Genomic DNA, 25,122 nt, shown 5'->3' on the forward strand with positions numbered 1-25,122 from the left:
GTTAGAAAAGAGAGGATCCGTTTCACAGTTCTCCCCTCATCCCTCGCAGGCAATTTTGGGTGACCCGTAGTCGGGGCCAGAGTTTCTCAGAGCATTCTCCAGCTAAAGAGACTCAACTCCCACAGGCAGGCGGATCGCTGGTTTAGAATCTGGCTTTGCGGCAGCCTTCGAGGGCTGCATACTAAGGCTCTGCTTTGCCAGACAGCGGAAAGAAAGGTGACAGATCAGTAGGGGCTAAATGTCCTGCCAAAGCAGCAATCCAACGAATGTCAGACGGATGGATGGATGGATGGATGGATGGATGGATGGACGGACGGACGGACGGACGGATGGATGGACAGACGGATGGATGGATGCGGGAATGTATTTGAAACAACATCCAGATTCCCCGGAAAACATTAATGACCCACTGGTACTTCACATAGCAGTTATCCTTGGAAAGTGCTAGTGATTTGGCTGGCTCATATCGTGCCTCTAGGTGAAGTTGCAAAAAAGGGGCCCCCTTCAGACAAATGTCACCTGTACCAGGTCCCCAGGTTGGTGAGTGGCTCTATTTTGGCCCCACTTGTCCGCTCAGTCACATGGGGTGACCGGGCCATTGCTTTGCAACAAAGGAGCCCGGGCTGGTCCCCCAACATGGGAGAAAGAGTGTGGGGAAGACTCTAGCCTTGTCCAGAGCTGGCCACGTGCCGACCTGAACGTTCCTTTAGATTGCACTAACTCTTACCACTTACATCCCCCTCCCCCCCCACTGGAACATGCTTTCAACTCTCAAACTATTTTTCATTAATTACCATCCTCTAATTCTCCACAAAGTCTTCTCATTGTGTGAGATAATGAGAAACAGATATTTAAATAGTCAATAACGCCAAGTGTATTTGCAAGGTTGAGCAGGCTTCCATCTGTAACAGTTCTAAGCTCCCTGGAGGAAAGGGGGCAACGCAAAGGCAAAGAATTTGAATTGTGACAAACAATACATTGTAAGAAGCCATGCACAGGAGGAGACCAAGGGGGAACAAGGACACAGTGGGTAGCGCTCCTTCCATTCCTATTGTGCAACTAGGGTTACTAATTAATGACCACTGGGGAACGTGGCCAGAACAGCAGCTAGAGTGAGTGGTCATTTCCTGAGTGCTGGATGTGGGGCTTCGGGCCTCCCATGAGTCACCTTGTTTATTCCTCGTGACCCTCAGATGGGAGACCTGAGGATCTGAGAGGACAAGCGATTTTCTCCTGGTTTGATCTGGAGGAAAACTGAGCAAGAGGGCAGAGGAGCACAAAGTAAAATGCTCAGAGGGAGCAGAGTCCTCGGAGGAAGTTCATAGCGCTGCTAAGTAGCAGGGTCAGGACCAGAAGCACGTGCACTGAATCTTCGGCCTGGGCAGGAACCCAGGGCTCAGATAACCTCTCTGGACCACTGCCTATTTCTGTCCATTCTAGAACAAAGCCGCCCTTATTACCTCGTGCTCATGGCCACTCTGGTGCTACAAGGGCAGAGTTGAGGACCTGTGACACAGAGTCTCCAAAAACCCAACACATTGACGGTCTCTCCTTCTACAGAAGAATTATGCAGAGCCCCGTCCTAACCAAGCTGGGATGGGACAGACGTAGTCCTCTCCCTCTCTGCCCCTGACTTTTGTCCAAACCTGTCTGAGGACTGTCTCAGTCAAGTTCCCACTGAGTCATGGTAAACAGAAAGCATCTCCCATAGCTAAGCTCATCAAATGTCCTCTGGACCTGGAGGAGTCCTCCAGGTCTCCAAAAGAAATGTTTTGAAGGCCACCAATGGTGAGGCATCTCTCTCAGAAGAAGAAAAAAAAGGCTCAGGGCAAATAAGAACTGTTTAGGCCTGGCCTATCTTCAGAGTCCTTTCTGCACAGGTTGAAAATGAGGTGCTAGGGAAGGAGTATTTCAGATACAAGGCTTGTTTAGTTGTGAGATTAAGCACACAACAACAACAAAATGGGTTGCCTCCTCTAGAAGAGTTCACAGAAGATAGTAGAAGAATGTGGTCACGCCTACTCATCTGTTTGGAAGAAGAATGTTAAAGTACAAAATCTCCTTGAGAAATGGCTCTTCTATTTGCCTTATGAGCAGTGTATGGGGCGGGGGGGGGGGGGGGAGGGGGGGCGGTCCTCGGGAGGCTTCCACGAGGCTAGGAGACGCTGCACTGAGCTCCCATCTCTCTCCAAAATGCCCCTAAATTCAGATCGGTGGCTGCCAGTTTCGGACCCTTCTCTTCGGTGGCACTCACTTCTTGGAGAGAGGAAAAGTCGGTAAAAAAACCTGTTCTTCTCCCCTTAGAGAAAGTGACGCTGGCAGCTGTTTAGATGAAGGCACGCTTGCAGGGAGGGGCACGTCAGCCCCCTTTGTGACAGGAGAGGCAGTCTGCGTGAGCAAACCTCACAAAGAATGCCTCGGTGTCCCCTTAGGCAAGCAATGGCAGCCAAGCAGTGACGAGGTTTACACACATCTCATCTCCATGCTCCCTTGCTCAGCAACACCTAGCCTTAATCTGGCAGCTGGAGACATCGGGGGTGGGGGGGTGGTGGGTACGAGGAGAAAGAATCGCACACCACAGCTGCCTGTTGGGAACCCTGGCAGGCTTCAGGAATACTTCTCTGCCTTTCGTCCCGCACCCTCTCTTGGAAGTGCTTCTAGGAGAGAAGAGCAGGGAAGCCAAGGAGAGAGGGAATCTGAGGCCAACCCCAGGTCCTGCGCCCTGGGATGGGGGACACTACGTTGGTGGGCGACGCCTCTGGGGGGTGGCCTGTGGGGGAATGAGGATCAGGAGAAAAGAGGAGAGATGGGCAGAGAGGGACCAGTTGGCACCAAAGAAACAGAACTTAAAACCCAAGGCAAACCCCAGCCAGCTCTGTTGCTACCCCAGGATGGGTCTCCCGCATGACTGAGATGTTCACTTTCTCCTGGTTTTAACTGGAGGAAAATGGAGCAGGACTGTGGAGTGTGAAACCCAGAGACGGGCCCTATGGCTCTCAGAACTGGCCTGAGACATAAAACCCAGGCTCACAGACATTAGTAAGAGATACTGATGTTCCTTTTAGCATCCATCAGTGGTAGACATAGCGGTTCTGAATCCTCTACTGTAACAACCACGCATCCTGGGTGCACCCGTGCCGGGGATTTCCATGTGTCTCTAACAGGGAAGGTACCAGACCCAGTCTCTCTGGTCCTGCATTGTTCAAAGTCCCCAGCCTCTAATGTGAATAAAACCTCTTGCTTCTACTGTGAGCTACTAAAAATAACCACCTGGTCAACAACTACAGAGCTCTGATCATGGGCTTTCCATATTTTTACTGGCTTCTTTATTATTCTTTTTTCTTTTACTGAAAAAAGAAAGTATCAGTTAAGAGGAAATAATCCATCATCTTAATTATGCCACTTTTTGGTTCTTTCTTTCTTTTTTTTTTCCTTTATACAGTTTTTCATTTGTTAAAGCTCAAATTCTAGAAAAAGATACATGATGGCACTACGTTTACAGCCACAGCTTTAAAAAAAAAAAAAAAAAAGGAAGAAAAAAAATGCACACCCAGGCTACATTGTTTAAAATGTGACTCATAACAACAACAAAAGTCTTCTTACAAATCACATGACAACGCAGCTTATTCATTCTCTCTCCTCCTTGTTCCTTCTCTACACATTCTCTTTTTCTCTACGGCTTGTTTCTCTTCATTACGGACTCACACCCTGGTTTACAATCAAAGAATACACACTAAGCAGAAAACACAAGGTGACTGGAATAAAAAGAAAATGTTTCATGGCAAGAAATGAGTAAGAGGCAGAGAATGAAAGACACTTTCAAATATAAAAGATCAAGAATACCTCATAAGACCCAGCCCAGAGGCCACTTTTATTGCATTTCCTTAAAGATTTTCCTAGTACACATCGGTTTCTCCTAAAGAATGAGATTGCTTCTGTCTCATGCTTAATTTATAATGGAAAAGAAAAACAACCGGGATTCAAAAAAAAAGTACTAACAATGTAACTGCCTATTGTTATTAGCGTTACACCATCAACTTTCCACATCCTGCCTGCCCAAACCTGATTTCTCTTTGTTTCCCTTTTTGAGTGAAAAGGCTGATTTAATCCCAGGACACCCACACCCCCACTGGGGCTGCCGCTGACCAGGAAAGGTACGCTATGCCGGTCACTCACGAGGTTAGACAGAGCAAATGGTCATCCCCTTTCCTCTCCCCAGTAGAAGACCCTGCTTGAGTCAAAACCCAGAGTTGCATTCTGAGGTCAAAGGGGCCTTGGCCCAAAAGAAGACCGGCCCTGAGTTCACATTGCTACGGCCTCCGAATTCCGCGTACAGCTTGCCCATGTGATAGAAGTTGTCCACTTTCAATTCCAATCCTGCCCTTGACTCTACGTTCCTTGGCCAAGTCTCTGCCCCTCAAGACTTGGTTTCCTTCTTCCAAAACGCTTGCATTCTCCAGAGACAACAGTCAGGGGCCAATCCATGCCTCCCATGCGCTGCTTTTGCTTAACCCCTGAATCAGCCCATCGGCAGCACGCCGGAGATGCTTACCTTCAAGTCACTAAGCCCTGTGTTTATTTTGGCTAAGTGGGCACTGCGGCTCTGATGATATTTTATTTATATATTTTGTACAAGGGAATATGACCGGACTGTGAAGCCCCACGGTAAACAGAGCCTCAAGAACGGCACACACGCCCTGTGTTGTTGAATCTCTTAAGACGCAAAGCACTTAGCCCCTGTACCTGTCAGTCATGGACTCGGACATGCGGGCTCACACACAACACTGCATGCCCGTTGTCAGTCTTTAACCAGCATTCCCGGGAGCTTGGAGTCTTAACGAGCAGGTTTGACTTGCCCCACAGAAACATTACCTTGGGTCCTGGAATTCCAAGAACTTGGAATTCAACTGTGATCCCAGTGAGTCAGTTCGGATCTCAGCTTCCCTCCCCACACTTGGACCCGTATTAACATAAATCTCACACACCGAAGAGCATCAACACAGGCCCAGGTACACACTCCATACTTTCACATGTGCCGTGGGGAACGGGGATGGCGTTTGGGAGGCCCGGACAGGGGAGAAAGAAAGAAATTGTATTCTGTGTCCGTCTGTCATTCTCTTTCCTGCCACTTTCTTCCACACCGCCCCCCCCCCCCACCCCCGCCCCGCATCGTCTTAGAGGATGATGAGTGGAAAATTAGGCCAGATGATTTGGAGTCAAAAGCGCATCTAGGTGGCAAACCGGGAATTCATCTCTTTCTAGCCAGGAGCTGGACAGATTAATGAGAGCGAAGATAACGAGTCTAGACTTTGGATATAAAAATGACTTCCCTTATCTCTGGAATGCTGTCACCCCCGGGGTGAAGGCCAGCCGGTACAAAGAGGGCACAGCAAGCCTCGCTGCTGTTTGTATGAAAACCCTCAGGGGTCAGGTGAGGGGGAGTGTTGGTGTGTGCTCCGCCACCCAGGCCAACAGAATGGAAACCCTTTGAGGGGCTTCTAGACACTCAGCATTGGACAACTGGGTGGAAACTTCATCGGTGTCAAGTCACTGGAGCTCAAGGAGGGCAGGAGGTGAACCCCACTGCCCCCCACAGCACAGACTATCACCACCACCCTCGCTCCGACCACGAGGCCGGCATCCCAGATTCGTCTCTCTCTGCTCTGCTCTTTACTTTGTTAGGGAGCAAGTGTCCTGTTCTGGTTTTCAGTCCTGTATTTAAATGCTCTGACTCCAGGAGGCAAACATGGCTCCTCGTCCCCTTCACCAGACACCAGCTCCAGAATCTGCAACTCTTTCTCCTCAGGATCATCACTCCTTGTGTCTTTTCCCTAACTTTCTACGCTCGCAAAACCGCCTGCCACTGTACCTCACTGGGGGTTCAGTGCGACCGCTGTCTTGGTGCCCTGCAGCTGGAAAGAAACCATCTTCAGGCGAAAATAAATCATTGCCACCTCGTTTCACTTTTAATTTACTACTGATTTTTGTTGTTGTTCAGTCTCCCCCACAGCCTCTCCTTTCTCACTACTCGTGCATTTTCAGCCTCATTGCTCCCCGTTGGACAATACAAAGCTGAGAGGTTTATCTGTAACCTATTTGTCTCTATTATAGGTTTCTAAACTTTAATTAAACAAGAGACAGTGAAGATCTCAATCCTCTTTCCCGGAATCTACAGGTGTTGTTGGTGCCATCTAGTGGTGGGAAAGTGTGGTGTCTGTTTTCTCTTGAGAGATCTGTCAAGTTTGGAGGTTCCTTCCCCACACCAAATTCACATCACATGGGTGGAAGAAAAAGACATGCCAAAAAAAAAATTTTTTTTTTTTTACCTTTAAAATTCTCACCTGCAAAAGCCGAGATGGGTTCTGGGGGAAAAAAAGAAAAAATATTGAGTTAGATAAGGGGAAGAAATAATGGGGCAGGTGTAAGGTATGAGGGAGATGACTTTTTGTAATACCCCATGGAAAGTGGCCCCATGTCCACCTCATGCTCTAGACTGTCTAACACATCATTATCACAGGGGCTGGGGAGCGGGGTGAGAGAGTCCCAAAGTTGCTTTGGAACAAAAGGTTCTTTATAGAGCAATGGGTCTCTAAAGCATTGTAATCATTTACCGCTGATTACTTTCTCAGAGCCTGGAGTACGTTTAGATGCCTGGGGCCTAAAGGGACTGGGGTGGTCCCCAGGTGCTTCTGACATCAGCAGGCACACACACATCCAGGACCCATGTGCCAAGAAAAGCTCTCGGTGAGTGATTACAGTCACTCTGCCTAGTAAAAGCAGGTCCCATTCCTTCTCAGGATTCCCTCTTGCTTTTGGAAATGTCCATGTTTCCCATGGGAGACGGTCAGGATGCCCTTGGGGGTGACCTGGGTAAAATGTGTGCATCTTCTGTGGGCTGGCTGCTCAGCGCTTCTGTCCAAAGGGACAGCCATGGTGTCGTTCCTGTGCTGGTCACCTGGCATGCAATGCTGAATCTTACAACTCTGGGATCTTGGGCATTGAAGCTGTTAGCTTCGGAGCAAACTCTAAAATCTTACCTCACCTGCCATAGTTTGTGCCCTGCAGTTCATTCATGTAAAGGAACAACCTGGTAGTTGTGTTATCAGTCTGATATAACCTATGTACTATTTTTGCTCACCAGTGAAGGCTTCCACTAAAAACATCAAAGCTTTGCAGCATGTAATTCTGACTGGCAGCTGTGCTCATCTTCTAGCATTTTCTTTGCTAAAAGCTGGAGTCTGATGATGGGGTCTTGCCACCCTGAGTCTCCATATGCTTAGTGCATGTCTATTTCTGCATGGGAACAGGAGCTAGAAGACTTCACCTCATTTCACACCCCTCCCATCCTGAATGCAGCCTAAGCTACAACTGCATTCATTCCTCACCCTCCTGCATAGACCGTTGCTGTTCTACCCACGGGGTACAACTGGATTTGAAAATGGTGTGCTGCCTCCTCTTGTATATCCCAGCCCCTGGTGTCTTGTTTGGAAGAGCCACAAAGAGACAGGTGTTCACGTACCCATACAGTTCTCCAGTGGGACGTCGGTGCTTATCCGAATGTCGTCAACGGCAATTTCTCCTGAATGTCCTTTCCCTATGACTCCTTCAAACACAATCTAGAAGCCAGAAGAGCAAGAGCCGTGTCAACCCCCGGGTCAAACAGTGCCAAGACTTCCCATTTTCTGTTAACTGCAGCTTAAAGTGCGTGTGTGTGTTACTGTACCTGGTGCACATCTGTTGACCACATGGCTATGGTACTTGAAATCTTAAAAAGAGTTGGTTCAAATCAAATGCATATCTGAAGGGATTAAAAATATATGTAACAAGGTGATGGGCAGTGTTGTCCAGTAACTGGAACACACTGATTAAAAGGACCGGAATCAGGACATGTTTGAAGGAGGGTTGAAATGTCCCTAGCCATTTTTGAGCTTCCTTTCTTATAAATCTTTCAAATGCCCAATCCAGGTATTTGGTAACTCAGAGGACATAAGAGGTGGGGTAAGGTGAGAAATACAGTACGCTGGGTTTGGATTGCCTCTGGCATAGCATTGTCTTATGGCTCCATTATTACAACTAGGAGGGAAAGGATTTTTTCCTTCACCAAGAGTTGACGGAACACCTACTCTGTGCTAGGCACAAGGATGGTTACAAAATCGCGTAAGTACAACCTCTGCCCAGAGATCCTCACCATCTGACGGGTGAGACGAAAATGCAAACAGGTCCTTACAATACAGTGCATTAAGGTTTATAAATGGGAATGCAGGCCGGGGTGGGGCAGAACTCAGGACACCTTACAAGCTCCGGAGTGACTGCCGGCTGCAAGCAGAAGCCCCTCTGCTCCGTGGTCTTCAATCATTCCTTGCTCTCACCCTCCCTAGGTTCTCTCTGCAAACGAGCACATGTCCTCTGGCAAGCTGAGCGAGCAGTTGGCTGCCTCACCAGCCGTCTGTTGCTGCTTCTCGTCTGGGGAGGAGCAGGTTAATGCCTTGGCTGGTTCTCAGTCACCTCTTCCACAGTGTGTCTACTCCTACCCAAGCCTCAGCCACAGCTGTGCATACCCATCTGTGCCTCAGTCTTTCACTCTGTGGGGCGGATATAATAAAGCTCAACTCCTGGAGCGGTGGGGAGAGGAACCACTCATTGAGGAGTCTTTCTGGTTTGCTGGCCACTGAGTGCGAACAGCCACCCTCCCCTTCCCTCGCCCACTTGCCCCGGGACAGGTCTGGCAGGATTCTCCCCTCTCCTTGGAGTGCAGGGGGCTCGGCAGCCTTCCTCCCCCATGTGTGGAGGCTGGCTTGTGTTTTATTTCCCTGGCTTCTGTGTCCCTTTGTCAGCCTACCTGATAGCAATCTTAAACTAAAATGGAGAGAAGAAACATTTGTTGGAAAGATTTCAGCAATATAAAAGGCAATAGGAGGAACAAAGAACCAAGTCTGGGTGTAGAGATAGGCACATTTTGAATAACAAATAAGAGTGTCATTTAGTTGCCATGGCAATGTGAGAAACACAATGAAAACAGCGGCGCTTAACCACGTTCCCTAATGATGAATGGGCACGGCCCTTTGCAGTATTGAAATACGGATCACAAAGATTCCCGGATCACCCACCTCCCGTCACCACCCTACCTGATACTCCATGTCATAGCTGGGCAAGATAATCCGCCCGTGTTTCCACTCATTGCCCTGGTCCTCGCGGATGACCCAGAGGAGCTTGCTCTCCTGGCTGGCCTCGCGCACCACCTGCAGCGCCACCCCGCGGCCGCCTGTGGCTTGGTACTGGAACTCCATGCACACGGGGCTTCGGGGCAGGTGCACGGGAGGGCTGATGAGCCGGGCGTACTGGCCCTCTCTTTGCCCATCGCTCTGCAGCCGCAAGAAATTCCTGTCATCTGTGGGGAAGAAACCCAGAGGTTCCCATTACACTGGGGAAAGAGACCCGTTTGCCGCTCTGCCCCCACCCCGGAGAAAGCCAGAACCAGAGTTTGGGGGTCTTGTTTACTCATGTCCTTGTTCTCCAGGCCCTGTGTTTTCTTCTCAAGCTTCTTTAAGAGCTTGGCTCAAAAGCTGCTTCCTTTTGAAGCCTTTTCGGGAGCCTTGATGTCAGGTTGGTCTTTCCTGCCTATTTCTCCGTATCACTTTCTCTGTGTCTTTGTATACAGATGGTACTTGGTGCAGTTGGCCTTACGTCTTGGCTGGTGGTGTCTGTGCCTGTCTTCCCCCCGCTAGAACCGAAGATGCCACACCCATGTCTTATTCACCATTGGCTTACCCAAAGGGCCAGTGCATCCTAATGAACTAAATTATAAGGGGGCGAAGTGGCTGCTAGACTGGAAGATGATTCTAGCCAGGTGGCTTATGCTTCAAGCCTTTGTCATCTTGGCTGGGCACTGGCCAAATGGAAGACATTTAAAACCGTCTGTGCTACTAGGTGGTACCTGGACTCTAGCGACTGTCGGAAGCCAGCGTCGACCTCAAGCGGAAGAAGGGATGGTGGCAGTGGAGGGGTGGGGGTGAGCCAGGGGGATCAGACACCTTACTCCCTTCCCTTTCCAACCTGGGGAGGCCAGAATTGGCCTTTTTCAGAAGGCCAGGAAACAGCTCCACCGAGAACAGGCACAGTCATCATCACTAATGAAGGTTACGTGTTTAATAGAGAATATATACTGGATGGGAAATTAAGGTTTCATCCAACCAAATGTTTGGAGGATGGGCCTTTTGGCTGATTAGTTTGCAAATACATCAGACACCATGCAGAAGACGGAGGTCTTGTTGCCATTTGCAGACCCCATGCCCTGCAGACGCGGGTATGGGGGCCTACACCTGCAAACCCAACGTACACAGGAGCATTCTGGCCACTTGTACAGAAAACAGGGTGGCATTTGAGAAGACAATCTCACTGCCTCCTTTTGGCCCCAACACATCCTATGCCGAGCACTTCCGCAAGGTGGCGGGGAATGTTCACACCGCACAGCCAGCACATCAGACCCATCATGTTAATCTGAGACACATGCACCCACCTTTCTTATTCACCAGGGACCGTGAACAGCCTGGGCTTGTCAGGGGAGAACAGGCAAGAACTCAGAGCCTGGAATCAACAGGTTACTCTCTAGACCACTGGTTTGCCATTGCTACCCCTGCTGACATTGTTGTTCTAGCAAGAATGAGCGTGTCGCTGGCCCCAAAACAGTGCCTTCCTTCTTTCCCACAGCCATCTCTCTCCCTCCTTCCTGCCACCCCCCCCCGCAAGCCCGTCCAGTTAGATTCTCTAGGATTACTGCTCCAGAAGCTACCCTTCCCTGAAGTCAAATCAGACCAGTTCAGGATGCATAGTTGGGATTCCAGTTTGTCTCCTTAACCATCCAGAACCACATGTCTAATACCCCCACAACAGGAGACCCCTTCAAGGCCAGAGGAGGCACAGATAACCAGGAGCTGTCCACAGCACACATTTCCAAAGGTGGTGATCTGCCAAGGGAGGAGACACGGGTGCCGCAACCAGACACTTCAAGATCTTCCAAACCTACCCTACGCTTCTCCTATCAGATCCTGTTACCACCACTATTAATGATAATAACTATAAGTCATATTTGCAGAATGCTTTGCAGATTTCCAAAGCACGTTTACGTGCATTATTTGGTCTAATCCTTCCTAAATGCTTGTGAGAGCTCTATCTTCTGAATCTTATTTGCACAGGACGAAGACATGGAGGTCAGAAAGGTTCAAGGGACTCGTCCAAAGTAGAGAGGGTGGTAAGGAGTACAGCTGGACCTGACGTCAGGTTTTCCACCTCTCCTGTGGGTTCTTCACTTCAGCTGTGCCCCCAGGTACCTGCGCCACGTCCGGGCAATCATCACACTCTATTCAAGGCAAACTGGGCTTCCCCCCCACCACACCCCTGCCCCTGCTCCCGCTTCTCCTTCCTGCCACCCCTCCCTCCCCTACCACTCTACCTCTCCCACCTCTTTCGCTAGTTCTTCTCCTACCCATTCTGGCACATTCCAGCTAATGCCTCTTTTGTCTCCACAATTCGAACATTTTGCTGACTGTACCACTGATCTTACCTTGTTTTTAAAAAGACTCGAGGCCATTTCTCATGCATATCAGCAGGTAACCACCCACTGCCTCGTGCTGTAGTTTAACTGGTTCGCGTGTGTCTTTCCCATTACTCCAGTGAGATGACAGAGTCCCAGGCTTACACATATAAGGGTTAATACTCTGCTTCTTCTTCCTGCCCCTCAACGGTGATATATAGATGCTGCTACTCAAGAAAATTTTGTTCCCACAGATGAATGAATGACAAAAACACAGATAAAGGAACAATATGAGGCTCTATATTCTCACAAGACACAAGAACAGAGGGAGAATCAGCTAGCCTTTGGTAATCCCACAGATTTAGATAATCTCTTCACAATTCCTTCCCACTCTCCTGAGCCAACGCCCCTTTCAAAGGTGAGGAGAGCTGATAATAACAGGGTGACCTGGGGATGCACCGTGGAGCCACCAGTGAGACCCCCCCCAACCCCGATGCTCCTGTGCTCCAATAATTTCCAAGCCCTGACTGCTTCCACCTCAGATAGAAAGGAAACCAGATTTCAGAGACTTATTATTCAGCCTTCTTCCTTCACAGTTTCACAAATAAGACCCACTTGCTGCTTGAAATTTGCTTGGCAGAAATACTGTCACTTGTGTGAATTTACATTCTTAAGTGGCAGGGGATTCATAGCATAATGGTTAGAATTTAGTAAGTAAAATGTGTGTGGAGGTGGATTTTATCTGGGTCTGTTCTGTTTACCCATCCTGGTGCTAAAACTTCAGGCACCATCAGGCCAAAGGTCTCCCAGGCTACCGTGCCCCGGGCCCCAGCTAGCCCCCTCCTCCCCTCCTTCCCCCTCCTCTGCTCTCTCTCTCTCTCTCTCACAATAAGACGATAATCGCTCCGCATGATTTAAAGGACCACTGGAAGACCAGGGAGTTAATGCTGGTGGCGTGCTAAGCACGAGCAGCTGAAGGATCATAATTCAGTGCTGACATCTAAGCTAATCCACTAGTTTGCAGAATCTCAAGACAAGCAGGCCTCTGAATTTCACTTAGTTAAATCATTTGTGCCCCACTTGTCTGTTAAGTGCTATGAGCTCAAGGGAAGAAAGATGATATGTAAATTTAAGGAATTAGCAGTAGACATCAGTCAGAGGGACGCTGAGCCACAAAACGTCCCTGCCTGTCACTGAGGGGGCCTGATTAGAAGCAGGACGTCATGAAGGGATGGCTAAGACGGGGCAGGGCCCAGGGAGGGGACAGGACAGGCAGGGGCAACAGAACTGGTGTTCGCCGAACACCTACTGTGTACCAGCAGTTGTGCAGGAAACATCCTCTGCCTTTTCTTATATAATCTTCCCTGTGAAATCTAGGTCTGTGAAGCAAGTACTGTTTTCTCCATTTTTACCAGAGAGGAAATGGAGGCTCAGAGACTCGAAGCCACGTGTCTGAGACGGCTGCTAGCTGAAAGCACCACACAAGGGAGCAGAATCGCCAGAGCGTGGCCGCTCATCTGGGCTGGAACCCTCGTCTAAGGCTCACCCATCATTTAAAGCCTCAGTCTCCCTGTCTGTAAAATGGGTCTAATAAGAACATTACCGGAGAGGGCTGTGAGGAGAAGGAAATGGAACAGGCCATGGGAAATGCTTTGCATGGTAACAGGGACGTAGTAATGCTCAATAGTAACAGGGACACAGTAAGCACTCAATAAAAGCTCTGATCTTTATTACTACTACTATTATCATTACACATACTGGCTCCTATGTCTTGCCTTTTTTTTTTTTTTTTTTTTTTTTAAGAAAGAAAAAGGGCCAAAAGAGCACCAATGACCTGGGGAGACCAGTCCTAGACTCACAAGGAAGTATGGTTTGGCCGGAGGGCAGTGAAGACGCTCCGACCCCAGCAATCAGTTGGCCCCTACTTGTGCACAATACGCTGCTTACCACATGTCTTTCCTGTCACTGTATAGGAGATGAAATAAAATACTACATGATTCTGGAATGAGAGTGGGACCTCAAGAGACAGCTTAGATCGGGTCAGCCCGGCTGCCCAGAGGAACCACGCTGAAAACATCCCCAGGACAGCTGTCTACTCTCTGCTTTAAATTCTCCAGAGCAGGAGTTTCCTAGGCCACATCAGCAATGTGTTTTCTGGGTCACAACCCTAACTGTCAGGAACTTCTTAAATTCAGTTTTAAGTTTTCCTGCTGTCACTGAGACACATGTCCTCCTTCTATCCCTGATGGAGCACTGCCAATTTCTGTCCTCTGACCTGGAAACATTTTCACTCGTGAAGAATTCAGACCCCGAGTCTTCGCTTTCTTGGGAAACTCAGCCCTTGCCTCTTCAAATGTCCACTTTGGGGGGCTTTAGTCATGGGGGTAGGTCTACACTAATGCTCCTCTAAGCTAAGTGCTTCAGTTCTTTGAAGTCACGGCACCCACATATGTGCTATGAGTGAAGTCTATTTGTGTAGAATGTTCTAATTTATGGCCTACCACTGCCAAACACAGAGGAAAGTTGTAAGCACACAGTGGCTCTTGATTAGATAGAAATCAGGTGGATAGAGCAAAGGGCTGGCATGATGCAGGGGGCGGAGGGCTTTAGCTATTGACTTGGACTTCAAGGAAAAGCCCTTTGGATTGTTAAGAGGTCCCCAGACATGACGATTGAGCAGCTCAAGACCAGCTCTGCCTGCTGGAGACTATCTTCTTGTTCTCGTAGCCGAGGGCAGTGATGCTGGCCATGGAGAGCTTCCAACAAAAAGACAATAGAAAGGAAATACGTTCAGTTGCTGAAAGAGAGGGAAGAAATAATGTCCCAGAGATACAATCCCTCTCCTCCTGGACCTGACATATTTGGGAGGCATTTTGTGACTAGGTCCTTGACTCAAAACATCTGTTGTTGCCCATGACACAGGGAAAATAATCACATGGGAACCAACCACAGGAGTTCAAAAGGGCAGGGAGGACGTGCAGAGAACAGGGTCATTCAGGCATTTTAACCTGCTGCTGTCTCTAGAAAGGATCTCCTGATACTTCACCTGGCGATTTATGGCCACATCTGGCTTCAGCTGCAGGAGTGCTATGTGTACACGTGACTGTGGCTGGTCCAAAAGCAATGGAATCAGTTGTGTCCACACCTTACCAAACCCTGAAGTACATCACCGGTCTGATTGTCCTGGCTACCGCAAAGCCAAACGCACCATCTGTCCGACACACACATCTCCTGGCTCGCATCTTGCCCTCCCACTAGAACAACCATCTGAAAGAATATTTAGTGCTGCAGGAGATGTAATCTCTTTGTATAGGTCATGCTTAAACCATGAGTCAGCCCCTCAGCTGGCCTCCCAAGGTCTGTCTATCTCTGCTAAGGGCCTCAAATTAACAACCGGTTAAGGGAAACACTGATTTTGGATGAACTCAGCAGGAGGTTCTCAAGGTTTACAATTGACCATTTTGTGAACATTTGAGGTCTCAGGTCTGGTCTTCCTGAGCTGGCTCTTTTTTTTTTTTTTAATTTATTTTTAATTTTTTTTATTTTTGTATGTCAGCTTTCATGAAGGTTTTGCAATTGAGGCAGTCTTGTCATCATTCTGCCCTTTCGTTACCAATCTGCACACTGCTGGGGAACTCAGCCAATCATGACTTTCAGAAAAAAGGGAAACGAAACAGATGAACATAGAGGAAGGAAGGAAAAATAAAATAAGAGGAAAACAGAGAGGGAGGCAAACCATAAGAGACTCTTAAGTACAGGGAACAAACTGAGGGGAGGTGGGGGGGAATGGGGCAACTGGGTGACAGGCATTAAGAAGGGCACTTGAAGTAAAGAGCACTGGGTGTTATATGCAACTGACGAATCACTGACTTCCACCTCAGAAACTAATAATACACTATATGTTAATTAAATTGAATTTAAATTAAAAAATTTTAAAAAAGGAATAGTAGCGTCTCTTCACTGCTGTCTTTTCTATAAAGTCAGAGTTTTTTTTCCTTCCTGTTTTCCTTAAAGAAGAGCCTCTATGCTTTCCTTTTCCAGGCGAAGGTATTCTTTGAATACTGGCTTTCTTTTAGCCAAACTGCTCCTGGTCTTTAGTTGTCTCCCATAGCCTGAGCCCGAGAAGCTCTCGTCTGGCTATGAGCAGTGGCTGTGTCCTGCCACATCATCCTCTTTCCAACAGCAACTCAAGCTAATGCCAATGCAGAGTCTGGATCCTTTGATGCCCTGGTCCCACCTACAGGGGAGGCCTTTCGAGTTCTGAGAGAGTTGCTTTTTCATTCACAGGGTCACTACTAGCTCCCTGTCAAATAGCAAACCCATCATGAGCAAGTTCACTTATCAATTCTTTTCTGTAATTTCTTTGCAACCACCTACCTCCCCCCACCCCCACCCCACCCCACACACACTCAGTCTCTCGCACCTATCCCTCAGTGAATCACCGTCCTGGTCCTCTACTCCCATGGAGTTTATAAATGGCCCAGTCTGCAGCAAAACAGCCCCACGATATGTTAATAACTCTACCACTGACATGTGATGGAACAGTTACCATTAACAACATTCAAGTATTTCAGAACATTGTATTCTTACTCTGTCCTGAGCTTGTTTTTGAATCCAGAGTAAACATGTAAGTGCTAGGCAGCCAAAGCTCTGTCTTTTCATAATGGTGTACTGTTACAAGTAGGCATTGCCTGTTTTATTTTTTATTATTTATTTATTTAACTTTAAGTAGGCTCCATGCCCAGTGCGGGGCCTGAACCCACAACTCCAAGACCAAGAGTCACATGCTCTACCGGCTGAGCCAGCCAGCACCCTGCCTGTTTCCGTCATATCACTCCCATGATTTGGAGTGATTGAAATGAAGTACTACTGTCACCATAGTTCATGAGGTCAACAGACGTATAAAAGAACACACAGGTAGGGAGCCCGCACACTTGAGGATTCGGAAGCTGACCTGCCAAGGTCCGCTCTTTCGCTAGTCTTCTTGTCTCATTCCTGATAATAATGATAATAATAGTAACCATAACTATTATTATTATTATTACCACTATTATTACCATTATTTGTATTACTTAGTATTTCCTTTTTTTTTGGTCAAATGAAATAGTTCCTACCCTATCTAATGCTATGCTACTTGCTTACCTTACTGTGGTTGCTCACTGAGGTTGAACGACATAATGACAAAAGTAGCTGCCACTGGACACTCCCACCAAGGGACCACAGAGAAGGCATGTCCACCTAATTACTTGCTTCTTGGTTTACACTGCCATCGGTCCCCTCTGTGGGGAAGCAGCATCAGCAAGGACCCCAGAGATCACGCACACGTCAATACCAAAAGATGCCTACGCGGTCTGACCAAGACAATCCTGTGATGACGGCCACGGTCTACATCTGTGCCGTCCGATATATCCTGGCCACCAAGCCCCTGAGATGAGGAACTAAAATTGTAGCTGTATTTAATTATATTTAACTAAAATTAAAATAGCTAGTGGCTACCATATTAAACGGTGCAGCTCTAGACAGGCGGACTCACCATGGCATCTCAGAGTTTTTACCTTGTCCCTGAAACACAAGAATCTGATCATCCTCAAAACTGGGTTTACAATCATCGCACTTGAGAATGTCTCTAGAAAATACTATGGCTCCCACAAGGGAAGACATTTTCTGTGAGGCTGTAGCTGCAGAGAAAAGGCAAAGTGGCTTCTCAGAGGACATGGGGCCGGCTCCTCTGCAACCACCAGGGGTCACTGAATTCGGGACAGGGTCCCCAGGGGCTGGTGTGAGCACACACTCCAGGCTTATAAGCTACAAGCAAAGAGCTAAAAGAAGGGGTTCTGAGCGGCTTGAAAGACTATTTTGAAAAACAAAAACAGGGGCATGAAACCAGTGGTGTCTTGTCAGCCTTAAGCAACTATTACCACTGGCCAAAAGAACAGAACTAATTGCTGACTTGAAAGGAAAAGAAAAAAAAAAAAAGGACAAAACAGAACATGAGAAAAGAACTAAATCAGAAAATATCTAAGGAATGTAAGTTGTTTCCACAGACACTTTTAAGCAAATAGGCTGTGTATGATATTTCAACATGGCTATTCCCCGACACCCCCCATGCTCGATGAAGACACCTCCTTTCCTACACGCAATTACTTTTGCTTAGCTCTCCCATAAGGGGATAAAACATATGGCACACTTCTCTTAAAGAGTGTCTCCTCTTTGTGGAGTGGCGAAGTGTGGGGGACACAGGGCTTTTGGGTTTGACTGGAAGGTCCACCATCTGCCCTGCCCTTGATCGGGCACAGCTGTTTCCCCTCTCCCAACTGCTCCCCTCGGGCACCCCCCCTTTTTTTTAAAGAAAGGACCACCCTGAACAGAAAGGGCTTTCTATCCTCCCCTGCTTAAAGCCCCATATCGAGCCTTGTAAGGAGAAGGAAAGTAGCAAATACAGCAAGTGACTTTTAAAATCATCAGAGGATAGAAGGAAGGGTTCTGAAACCAACAGTATGATTTTGTTTTCTGGAGACAGGTTATAAGAGCCACCTTTTTGAACTTCAGGGATTCCTCTGGAAGAGGAAAATAATTATTTTCCTTCTCAATATCTTCAGGGAGAAATAACATTAGATCGAGGAGTTCCTCATGGCCCTAATTTTCTTTCTGTCCCCATCCATCCAGCCCATGGTTGGAATTCTGCCTGCTTTGCGAGCTTGCTCTGAAAAGCCCTCCCAGACCTCAGGGTGTAATGAATCAACTGGAATGAGGAGCTAGAATTTCCAACCGGTAGCCAGGGTAGCAGAAGGGGCACTCAGGTGAGGGTGAGGTCTGAACCAGGGAGCAGCGGAGGTGAATGGGCAGAGGGACAGAGGTGAAGGCCAGGCTCAGATGGAGAGTAACCGAAGCTCTCTCAGAAGTGTCACTTGCTAATTGGTGGCCTTGTAGCCTGGACAGGGCTGGCCTCCGAGAGAAAATCTGCTCAGAAGAGTGCAAGGGAGAAGGCCGAATTCTTAGGGAGAACCTGAAGACGGTCGCTGAGTAAGAGCCAGTAAACCTCCCCATGCTGCGTCATCTATGTCCCTTCATTCAAAGTGCCTCCGCCAAGCTGCCCCCTCATACCCACGTCACGCAATGCGCATGCACGCGCATGACGCACATACACACTGCAACCACAATCAACCATGCGCACACACACAGAGGTCCACATGTAAGACATGCATACAAACACATGCACACACATATTCACAGACACACCAACATCTACACATAAAACGCATGACATGTGCACACACACGCAACCCGCAAACACCTTGAGAAAGAAACACCTATGCTGATGCATAAAGACACCCATAACCCACAAGTACACACTATGCCTACACACGCTGACGCATACCCCACAAACCTTCTGTATGTTCAGATACAAAGTGGAGGCTGGGAAAAACAACCAATTAATTGGGCCAGGTCTCAAAGGAGAGGAAATGAAATGAAAAATCCAGGCTGGATTATAAAAATAAGTATTTTTTTTTTCCAACGTGCAGGAGGCTCATTATATTAATTAAACATTATTGCAGTGAACGAGAGGGGGAAGGTGATTAAGACCGGGACGAGGGTAAGTGTTCTCTCCTGTTGCCCGAGGCCACGGTGATCTTCAGATATTAATCTCTCTGAGCACTCAAATGCTGAAGAGATAAACACTTGAAATATGAAAATGTTTTTCTCCAGAGCAGACGCTGTGACCCTCCAGGAAAGCAAGTGCAGGCTGTGTCAGGAGGCCAGCCTACAAAACTCTCCTGGCATCTCGCCCACTGCCGTCCCCTGGGGGCAGGGGACACCGCCAGTCCCTGGGGTTGAGGGGCAGCAGAGCTGCTCTGCGGAACCCTGCAGAAGGAGGGGGGCCTCCTCCCCCTTTTATTCTCCAGTCAGGCAACATTTGATCTACCAATTTCCAGAACGGACCCCTGTGCTCTCAAATGCTTATGGGGCTCCGAGGTCCAGGCCAGGGGTGCAGAACAATGAAAACCTAATGTGTGGTGGGCTAGAGCCAACGTGTGCTGGCTTGCGAGAGCCGGCTGTTAAATTTTCTGGAATGTTGCGAGGCAGTTGTTAAGCGCAGTCATTATTAAAAATTAAATGACATAAAGTTACCATTAAATAAGTTACATTAAAAACGAAAGATCATAAATTCTCAGAACTCAACACCTGCTCAGTATTTGGATCCATCTTGCCAGTCTCTATGCTCCTGAAGTCATTCCTATCTATCCGAGCTGTTTGATGGCAGAAAACGATCTAAGGCTGTTTATATTTCCCACCTTTGCCTCTGGTGACGTGTCAGTAGCATAACCACGGGGTGGTGGTGGGGGGGGCGCTTGACGCCACTGAAAGTGGCAAATATTACAAGGCAGGGTTTCTCTCTTCCCCCGTCCCCAGGGAGCTGGTGGTTCAATGCTGGCCAGAACCCTGCTGTAAACACATGCTGCGGTGGACAGAGGAGACCCCTCCTGCTCCTGCAGGCTGAGGAGGGCTCAAGGCAAGCCCTCTCCATCCACAGTGCCCCAAGAGGCTGCCCAAAGCCGGCACTCAGAAAGGGCAGCTGAACAGTGTGTTGGGGACTGTCTTCCAGCAACACTCTTCCAGAAGCCGAGTGCCAGCCAGCTCTGCGAAACCCCACGGGCATGGCAGCATTTTGGCCCCTCAGCTTGGTTTGCTACCACTGTGAGGATACTCTCAGAGAAGTATCCGTCGGGCTGGAGGCCAGTGGTTTCCTAAGGAGGCATTTTAGGAACGTTTTAGGAGTGGACAAGAGGTTCTGTGATGTCGGCCAGGAGCACTACAGCTATGGTGACAAGGGGGCACCGCCTCATCCCGCCTCCCGAAACCTCCCAACTACTCTTCCTTTCTTCTTTTTCTTTCTTTCCTCTTGGCCTCTCTTGCTCCCTCCCGGCTTCCGGGCTGCACTGTGAATCACAAGACAGGGCTAGGAACCACGACCCAGCTCTTCTGTAGGGTAGACGCTGTGAGCAAAGACTGTGGTGGTTTGTGGGCACGGAGCAGAGGATTGCTCTGTGGTGGGAAGTTACGACGCTTGTCAGGGCATCTGAGGCTTCAAGACGGGCAGCAGGCTAGCCGTAACTCTCTCCTCTCCGAATCTGCCGCTGGCTTACCTGGAAACGTCCGGTCGTTTGGGCTGGAGCTGCCGGTCCAGGTGCTCCTGAGCCACTTGGCATGGTCGTACATCCAACCACAGGGCTCCTCGGCGAAATCAAAGTTGCAGTTGAATCCTGAAGGAAGCTGCAGATCTTTGTCTGAAAGCGGGGGGGGGGGGGGATAACCCAAAGAACGCAAATGAAATGGGTTGGGACAACGGCCACAGTGGTGCTATTCAAAGCGCTGGCAAGGCCTAAGTGGAGGGCAGAGAAAGAAGTGGCTCCCTTTGCTGATTCATTTAACTCATCTTGGCGATCGTTGGCTTTTGGGTCAGCCTTTGGTCTCATCCTTCCCAGGCCCGAAAGCCAAGTCTGCCAGTGGTTCCCATAGTAAGCAATTATAAATGAGGCCACCAAACGGCTTCAGGCTCTAATCAGGCTCTTCTGTCCACCTCAGAGAGCAGACAAATGGGAAAATTGCTGTTCCCTAAGTGCCAGAGAAGAATGTCTCCCCAGTGCCTCAGTGGAAGGCTGGCTCCTGCCAACCTGGCTCTCACAAGTGATGGGGCAGCCCATTAGCATCCAGAGAGGCTGACATGCCAGGGAGGTGCTGGCCAGGGAGGAGAGAGTGAGCTCTGAAACAAGGAAGGCTTGTTTGTCCCCCCCTTCACCTCCTGTGATAGGTCTTCCGTGCCAGGACACAGGGTCAGCTCGGCCTCCCTGTGGGGCAGCACTGCCAGGTGGGCGATTTGGCATGGTAGGGCAAAGCAAGGGGCCAGAGCAGCCGGCCGCCTTGCTCAGCACTGGCCAGGGGCAAAAATAATCTCACATGGCACCGAGTATCTGCGGGCCAGGATCCCAGGGGCAGCAGGGAGTGCCTTCCTCATGGAAATGTCAGAAGTGACCGCACAATGGCTTGTCCCTGTCTGCTCAGTGGTCCACCTAAGCCGGAAGACTGAACCCAAAGACTTTCTTTGGAGGCTCCAGTCAGCTCTAAAAATCCACTATGAGCTGGTGCCAAAGATGTGATGAAGCGGGGGCGGGCGTGTGGAGGTGGGAGAAAGGAAACGGGAAGCCAAATCTGGATGCTTGCCGGCAGCGGCTGCAGAGACAGCGGAAAAGTGCTGGCTAACAGTAGTAGCCAGGAGGAAGTGGGGTCTTTGGCCTTCTCACTTCCCTTCCCAGGGTTCCCAGAGAGGAATTTCCGTGGGGAAGGCCTAGAATGCAGGTTAGGAAGTCTACAGGGAACAACGGCCTGGTGGAGACAAATTGCTCACACCATGGGGGCGAGGGGAAGGGCGCTGCTGGCCACCGAGGCAGACCGCCACCAGGCCCTGGGCCCTGGCTGTGCCTCCCCATCTCAAGAGGGAGTATTTCATGTTTGCCTACCCTTGGCCAAAGTCAGCCCAAGGCAAGGAGAAACACATGGAATCGATTACAGAAGCCACAACCTGTGGCTTGGAAAAGTCAGCCCTTAGCCCTTACCCCCCCTGCTCCTGACAATTTCTGAATTTCTATTTTTCCATTAAAAAATATGGAGTAATTCAATATACCATAATTCCTCTCTCATGTTTACACGCATATTCTGTCTCAGGAACCAAATTCCACAAAGAAACCTTCTGCAAAAAAAAAAAAAAAAAAAAAAAAAAAAAAATAGGGAGGAGCCACCAAAGAAAGCTCAAATGAAACAAACCACTATAAACGGGGAAATGACATTAAACTTCTGAAAGTTTACAGCAGAACTCTTAAATTTTCCTCTGGATCACCATTTAGATAGAACCCCCTCCTCCTGCCCTCCACCAAGCTAGCTCTGCTAATCCGATGCCCTATATTAACTCCCTATGCATTCCACCGCGAGCTCGCAGACCATCTTAAACGCGTCTTGGAAGATTCTCCAAGTCTCTTTCTCCTCTTCATAAGACAAAAACAAGTTCATTAAAATGTCAGAATCTTGTATTCAGCTCACCCTGACCAATAGTGTTGCCCCGCCCACACAATATACAAAAACACATTCCTAAAAGCATATGCATTAAATTATCATTTTTCAGTCACACAACTTCAGCATTTATGTCTGGCTTCCCTCCCATTCTCCTCTGTAGCCACTTTCTGGAGGCAGCCACTCCATCAGTGGAGTGGTGTCAGCGCGCGTGCGGGGCGCGGGGCCTCACAGACTGTGCCATCTACCTACCAAGTCGGTGCTATGCTGTGTCTCCACCAAGTCTCTCCAAGTCTCCCCAGGTCTCTCCACCAATCTCCCCTCATTTTGCCTAATGAACGTCTAATGAGGATCAGTAATTTACTGTAAGTGGAGGCTGTCGAGCCTTAAATTCTAGCCCAAAATGTCAGGTATTCCAAAATTTGTGGCTTGTTAAGAATGTCCTCATACTTGGTAAGGTGACGTCCTTTTGGGCTCTGCCAATTATTGTTTTTATCTCACCCAGATGCGTTCAGAAGATGAAAGAAAGGTGATACAGAGCTCCCATGTGAAGAGGCTGATCTGGAACGAGGAGCCCCTGGGATCTGAAGGAAGGGTTGAGGTGCCTTTGCACCTCCCTGCCTTTGTCACTGACCTGTGCTCACCCCCCATGGAGGATGGGATGTGCCATTTTCTGAAGCCATGATTATTACACTTTCTCAATCAGCAGTGGGTGAAGACACAGGGCAATGCGGTCACGGAATGGTTAACTGCTGAGTTAACCTGACTGCCGCGCTCCATGGGCCAAGTCACCCCGATGACCACCAGATCTTCACCTGACTTTATAGTGGAGACACAGCTCAGTACAAAGAGGCTGAGGATTCTAATGATTCGAAGTGAGGGCTAGAAAGGGAGGCTTCTCAAATGAGGGGTCCTCTCTGGATGGACCCTTATCTCAGCTGATGACCAGTAGGTTCATGCCTGTAGGCTGTCACTGGTTGGTTGTTCCACTATGTGAATGTTTCTAGATGGGTTGTAAATGGCCACTGCCCCAAGTTCCTGACTACCCACACCTCCCTGACCTTTGATCAGGGGACGTCCAGGTCCCCGCCCCAGCCACAGGCCAACTGCCTCTGATTGTCGGCACTGTGCCATCCCAGATGAACTATGACTCACCATCCTCAAAGCTGCAGTTCTCCCCACACTCCGTGGCCTCCTCATCGATGGGATATGGGGTGGTGGTCTCTTCACTTTTCACTGTGGGTCCCAGTGTCTCTACTGTGGGCTTTGAGTCTGCATAAGGACAAAGAAACGGGGGAGTGAATGCGGCACGCGGCAGCCTGCACTGAAACCCAGCAGGAGGAAGACACCCCAAACTCAGTTTCCCTCCTAAGTGTGGGCTTTTAAAGGAGGAAGAAAAGGTAAGGAATGAAGATGGATACGTACACATACACGCACACACACGTCCCTGGAGTCAGTGAAGTCAGAAGCACAGCCTGAGTTGAACAAGAATAGTCCCCTAAGCTGCAGGAACAGCCACAACACAGGCAGGGACACAAACCTATGTCCCTGCCGCAGACTCCACAGCAAAGGCCCTGTGGCCAGCACAAAAGGCCAGGTGGACTGTGAGGGATGTGGGCGAAGCAGACCCTAAGGCAGGCTAACACACACACACACACACACACACACACACACACACACACACACACACGAGTGGTGCCCATCCAAAACAGTGAAAAAGTCTCAGTGCTTAATGACGTGAGCTTCCTGTGTACTGCCCCGGCTCACCCCTGCTCTTAGGTGGAAGAGACGTCCACTTTTCAGCCTTCTCTGACTCAGACAGAACTTTTTTGAACCAAAGCTAACTGACCTAGGAGGCCCGCCTCTAACAAGATCATCAGAAGCACAACAGCCAAAGCTATGAGTGAAGACAGACAACCATAGCCATTGTTGTTCGTGTTTGCACAAAACTGGACGGAAAGGGACCCAAAGGGACTCAGACTCCACTTGCCGGAAGTAACTGCGGCTGTGCCTTTAGGTCAGGGTGTGGCAAATTCAAAGGCTTCCTGGATGCACCTCCTGTAAGCCAGACGGCTGACTGGGGGCTGGGGAGAGTTCACTGCGGGACGGAAGGTGGCAGAGGGCATCTCGCATGCCCTGATTCAAGGGACGCCACCAAACGGGCTCCAGCACACTGAAGGCCTGAAGGGAGGGGGCCCAACGTGGCCAGATCTTGCAAAAAAAATTTTTTTTTCCAGCACGAAGTCAGTTCCATTCCCATGGAAGGTCTCTAGACTTGTCCGTGTTGGCAACTTTTTCAAAGTATTAAAACAAGGAGCATGCAACAGAACTTGGCCGGGCCAAACCTGGCTGCAGGCAGTCAGTTCTGACCTAGGCTCTAGGTGATTCATTCCCCCATCCATTCACTTGTCTATTTGCTCACACCAGTCATTCATTCAGCAACTATTTATGAAATGAATGAAACAGTGAGTCACGCCCTGGGTGGGGCGAGGAGGGGTTCTGGTAACTGGCGTTCAAGTCCTTGCCTC

At 49.0% G+C, this 25,122-nt stretch overlaps 1 protein-coding gene across 4 annotated transcripts in view; it reads right to left on the bottom strand.

Moving 5' to 3' along the window:
• The window catches only part of NRP2 (neuropilin 2), a 111,938-nt gene that overhangs the window by 22,358 nt on the left and 64,458 nt on the right, over positions 1 to 25,122 (bottom strand). For 2 of the 4 annotated variants that reach the window (XM_028112125.2, XM_028112128.2), the window contains exons 11-15: positions 23,750 to 23,866; positions 20,677 to 20,817; positions 9,126 to 9,388; positions 7,520 to 7,616; positions 6,327 to 6,362 (exon numbers count right to left, since the gene is read on the bottom strand). In XM_028112125.2, coding sequence (XP_027967926.1) covers positions 6,327 to 6,362; positions 7,520 to 7,616; positions 9,126 to 9,388; positions 20,677 to 20,817; positions 23,750 to 23,866 — 654 coding nt within the window. The remainder of the gene's footprint in view (positions 1 to 6,326; positions 6,363 to 7,519; positions 7,617 to 9,125; positions 9,389 to 20,676; positions 20,818 to 23,749; positions 23,867 to 25,122) is intronic. The other 2 variants (XM_028112126.2, XM_028112129.2) reach the window with 1 other exon arrangement.

This window comes from Eumetopias jubatus, unplaced genomic scaffold (assembly GCF_037043125.1).
Source record: "Eumetopias jubatus isolate StellerSeaLion01/CBP00866 unplaced genomic scaffold, mEumJub1_p1.0 scaffold_3, whole genome shotgun sequence".
NCBI classification, from domain to species: Eukaryota; Metazoa; Chordata; class Mammalia; order Carnivora; family Otariidae; genus Eumetopias; species Eumetopias jubatus.